Here is a 4,507-nt window from a genome sequence, read left to right on the forward strand (position 1 = left end):
CGGACGGATTCCCTGCCAACTGCCCAACTTTCAAAGGGCATATCTCACTCATACGAACTCGGAATCGAGCAAACTCAGTGGCGTTGGAAAGATCGTTCCACGAACTTTGCAACCATAACTGGAATTCCACCTAACTCATCCTGAGCTAGAATTTATGGCTGTTCAAAGTTGGCCAAAAATTCACATTTTCCATACTTAGCCAAAATTTCCAAAACTTTAAAATTCTTTCCAAAAATGAAAATTTCCAATTCTAAGCCTCTTCAATTATTTCGTATTGCCGGATGTTACACATTGACAGATTCATAAATATTGCAGCCTTTAGATATCCAATTTCCGGAGGTAAAGATCCAACCATGTTGTTTGACGATAAGTCAAGCTCTATTAGATCTTTAAGATTTCCTAAGCTTGTTGGTATATTGGAACTCAATTTATTGGAATCCATATATATATATTTTTAAGAGAAGTAACATTCCCTAAACAATTAGGAAGAGATCCTGAAAGTTGATTTTGATCCAAATCAATAACACCCAAATGCTGCAATTTACGGATATGATCTCCAATAAATCCTGTAAGTTTGTTGCACGGAAATGACATTCCCTGAAGGTTTCTCAAGTTGTGAATTGATGTAGGAATTGATCCAATCAAGTTATTATTAGAAAGATCAAGGTCTATTAAATTGGTTAAGTTTCCAACTTCATTTGGAATCTGACCGTTAATGTTGCAAGCAGCCGCATAAAAGTTTACAAGAGATTTGGAGAAGTTCCGTACGGAGACCGGAAGCATGCCATTTAGAGGGTTCAAAGATAGAGAAAGAACTGTTAATCTTCTGCAATTGGTTAAGGAAGTGAGGAAGCTTAATGAGGAGTCGCTGCTGGTTAAATTATTTCCCCCCAAGTTTAGGAAGTGTAGATGAGTCAAATATCCAAGAGAATTGGGAATCAAGCCACTGAGTTTGTTACCTGAAAGCTCTAGATGAGCAAGTTTGGAACAATTGGAGATGGAATGAGGTTGGTTAAGTCATTCATATAAAGCTCTTCAATGTTGGGTAAGGTAGAACCTATGTTTGGTGGTAGAGTTCCTCATACATTGTTGTCTGAAAGTTGAATTGTTCTCAGTCGTGATATGTTGAAGATCTCCATTGGAAGTGAACCACTAAAACTATTAAACCCAACATCAAATTCCTCCAACTCAACTAGATTTCTTATATCTTTGGGTATTTCACATGTCAACACGTGAAGAAAGAACTAGCTCAATACAGATCACTATAACTTTGAATACATACCAGTAAATCTATTCTCGTCTAGGTATAATAATTGCATCTTGGTTAAGTGGCCAATCTCCCGTGGTAAGGATCCCTTGAGATTGTTCTCCCTTAGTAAAACAATTTGCAACGATGAGATATTAAATATGGAGATCGGGATAGAGCCGGTAATCTGGTTACTCTCCACGCCTAACTCAACCAAATTAACAAGATTTCCAATTTCTTGTGGAATTATCCCTGCATTTATTTTAATGTGTAATAAAAAGATGTGAGGTGATTAATTAGATACAATAGTACTAGCATTCATAAGATAAAACATATATACCTGTGAAATGGTTAGATCCAAGATACAATTCCTGCAAGTTACTCAATCTTCCAATTTCAGTACGTATTCGTCTGTCAAACTCATTGCCTGATAAATCCAATATTTGAAGTTGTGAACAATTTGACAAGCTTGTAGGCATATGACCATGAAGCTTGTTTCCGGTTAGATGAAGCCCTTTGAGTAATGGGAGACGATTGCATAAGCCATTGGGAAGATCTCCTGATAATCTATTATCTGTAAATGCGATGACTTCAATTCTAGAAATATTGAAAATTGTGAATGGTATAGAACCCGTAAGCTGATTAATTTCCATGGACAAGTATTTCAGGTTGTGAAGATTGCCAATCTCTTCCGGGATGTTTCCTTCAAGTAAATTGGCAGATATTACTAAAGTCTCCAACCTTGAGGCATTCGAGAGTGACGGAGGAATGGAACCAGTGAAACTGTTATACCTAAGATATAGATATTGAAGTTGGTCTAAAAACCCAAACCAAGAAGGAACCTCCCCACTGAATTTGTTCAAACTTAAATCAAGAAACTTAAGTTGACGCAAGTGTACCATTTCTTGAGGCAAATTTCCATGGAATTTGTTCCTTCTCAAGTCAAGAGAAACAAGAAATGTGAGGTTTCCAAAATCACGTGGAATTGTGCCTGTAAGGATCATGTTGGAAAGATTCAAGGACTTCACTCTCTGGTGACGATAGTCATAAGTGACTCCTACCCAATGACAAACATAAGTAGCAGGAGACCAACTTTCATCCAAGTAATGAAAAGGGTCGGAACTAATTTGAGATTTCAAAGACAGAAGAGTTAATTGATCCGTAGAAACGTTGGTACGCGTCATGGCTGAAGTAGGCATAACATAGTGAAACAACAAGAGTAATGTTAAGAGAAAAGATCTCAAGGCCTTCTCCATATTTAATTTGTAGGAAAATGGTATGACTATTAGGAGACTTTGCTTTCGAATCTATTTTTTAACAGATCAGTATTAACGAAACTAAAAATGTGTCTTTTATTTGTTGTTGTTGTCAGTTAGATATCCGGAGTGTTGAAACCACTCAGTTTAGATAAGTAGATAAAATTTTCAAGTTATGTGGTGCACAAATATGACAATATTTGGTGCCATCTTCGTTACATATATATCATGTTAAATTATTTTAGCACAACTTTCCATTGTCTTCTTGTTGTTGTTTTCACTTTGTTGAGGATGATTAAAAAAAAAAAAAAACTCTGAATTATGCCAAGTCTTGCTTTCATTAAAGTTGCGCTACATTACTACATCTAATTTTCTTTTAGAAAAATTTCAAAATATATCATATTATCTAGGGGTATGCAAAAACCGAATATATAAATATTGATAAACCAAACTGAAAAAAATGTTATTGTTTTTATTGATATTGGGACGGTTTATTATATTAACCTGGACAATTTGACTTAAGTATCTTCTCTCTTCTTCTAATATACAATAATTTCTCTAATTGATTACTTGGTATGCCATCTTTAATTTCGGGAGATTAATTAAGAATTAGTTTGGCAGAAAGAGCACCAACTTTAATTTGCTTAAAGAATTATATTCCCGAACTAAATAGAGAATAAATAAGAAACTAAAAAATCAAGATCAAAAGAAGGCAGTGAAGACATACCATTAAGGGCATTTGAATTGAGGGATCGTTTTTCTGAGTCCCGTTATTAAACATACTCAACGCAACCACCTAAAAGGTGCTGATAATATAATTAAATAATAAAAGTGTGCTTTATCTAACAACGTAAGCTTTTAGATGAGATGGTCACACACTTCAAGGTATCAGAGCAGGCAAAGGTCCTGAGATCGAATCCCACCGCCTCCCAAATAAAAAATTTCCACGTGCTTGGCCCAACTCTCTCTAAGTGGCATAAATCAATCATATATTACTATAAGTAGGAACAAAAAAAGTTGAAAGTTGAAATACCAAATATCCCTATAAAATTGAATTACTACAATAATGCCATAAAAAAAACTACTCTAAATTAAAATGTTATAAAATATTTATTTAATTATATTTAGATAGTAATTTTATAATATTATAGTATACAACACTAGAAAACCCAAAAGTTGTAGTAAATACTATTCATACAATTAATAAATCAATTAATAGTAAGAGACTATATACATTTAACCGTATGTCATTAGTATATGAATAACTTGGATGTTTAGGCTTCTCCTTTATAGTTTCGTGAAACATGTATTTTGAATTTCCATAGACTTAGCAATGTGTATGTACTATATCCTGAACTTTGTATCACTTCTTTAGTACTTAATTATGTTTATTTAATGTCAATCTTGAATTGCTTCATCTTCCAATCTTTATTGCATTATTAAATTTTGAAATGTCAATATACATGTAATCAATCAAGGATTTATTTTTCTCATAAAATATACCCAACTTTTTCATTCATTTTCTCCATACACGAAGAGTTTAGAAGTTATAACCATAATTTTTTTTTTAGGATTTATTTATTTTCTACTTTAATTATGTGGGCTCAAGGACTTGACCAATTGAAACAAACCAAATCAACAAGTCTTGCAAATTCATGGGGAAGTAAGTAAAATTGTCCATAAAAATATAACATTGATCCTTGCTTTATTTTCTGACAGAGATGGCGTCAGAATTTGAATTTTAAATTCTAGGCTAGTGACATCTGGTGGTGTTAATTATGACCTGTTTCTAAATTTAAATTTTATACATAATTAGTGAATTTTTATATACAAATATTGAATTTGGATTAAATCCATCCCACACATACTAAAGTCTGGACACAAATGTGTATTTTGCTTGTGTGGGCATGTCAAGAATTCAACTCTTGACATTAATTTTTAACGCAAATATAAAATTTGACCCAAAGTTACCGAGTTCCATCAAGTAGCTATCATTGTGATTCTA

General features: G+C 33.3%; 1 protein-coding gene across 1 annotated transcript; it reads right to left on the reverse strand.

Moving 5' to 3' along the window:
* Positions 1 to 1,109: 1,109 nt before the first annotated feature.
* LOC102596550 (probable LRR receptor-like serine/threonine-protein kinase At4g26540) lies at positions 1,110 to 2,579 on the reverse strand. The gene is made up of 2 exons (XM_015305712.1): positions 1,587 to 2,579; positions 1,110 to 1,498 (listed from the first exon to the last, which is right to left on the reverse strand). The coding sequence occupies exons 1-2, from the start codon at positions 2,500 to 2,502 to the stop codon at positions 1,263 to 1,265; spliced, it is 1,152 nt and encodes a 383-aa protein (XP_015161198.1). The 5' UTR covers positions 2,503 to 2,579; the 3' UTR covers positions 1,110 to 1,262.
* Between the last annotated feature and the right edge of the window lie 1,928 nt (positions 2,580 to 4,507).

This window comes from Solanum tuberosum, unplaced genomic scaffold (genome assembly GCF_000226075.1).
Source record: "Solanum tuberosum cultivar DM 1-3 516 R44 unplaced genomic scaffold, SolTub_3.0 scf00901, whole genome shotgun sequence".
Lineage (NCBI taxonomy): Eukaryota > Viridiplantae > Streptophyta > Magnoliopsida > Solanales > Solanaceae > Solanum > Solanum tuberosum.

Excerpts from the sequence above, each read along its gene's own strand:
- LOC102596550 (XM_015305712.1), bottom strand. The coding sequence starts at position 2,502 with ATGGAGAAGGCCTTGAGATCTTTTCTCTTAACATTACTCTTGTTGTTT. Across the intron at positions 1,499-1,586 it reads TGGATCTAACCATTTCACAG|GGATAATTCCACAAGAAATT; the intron begins GTATATATGTTT and ends AAATAAATGCAG.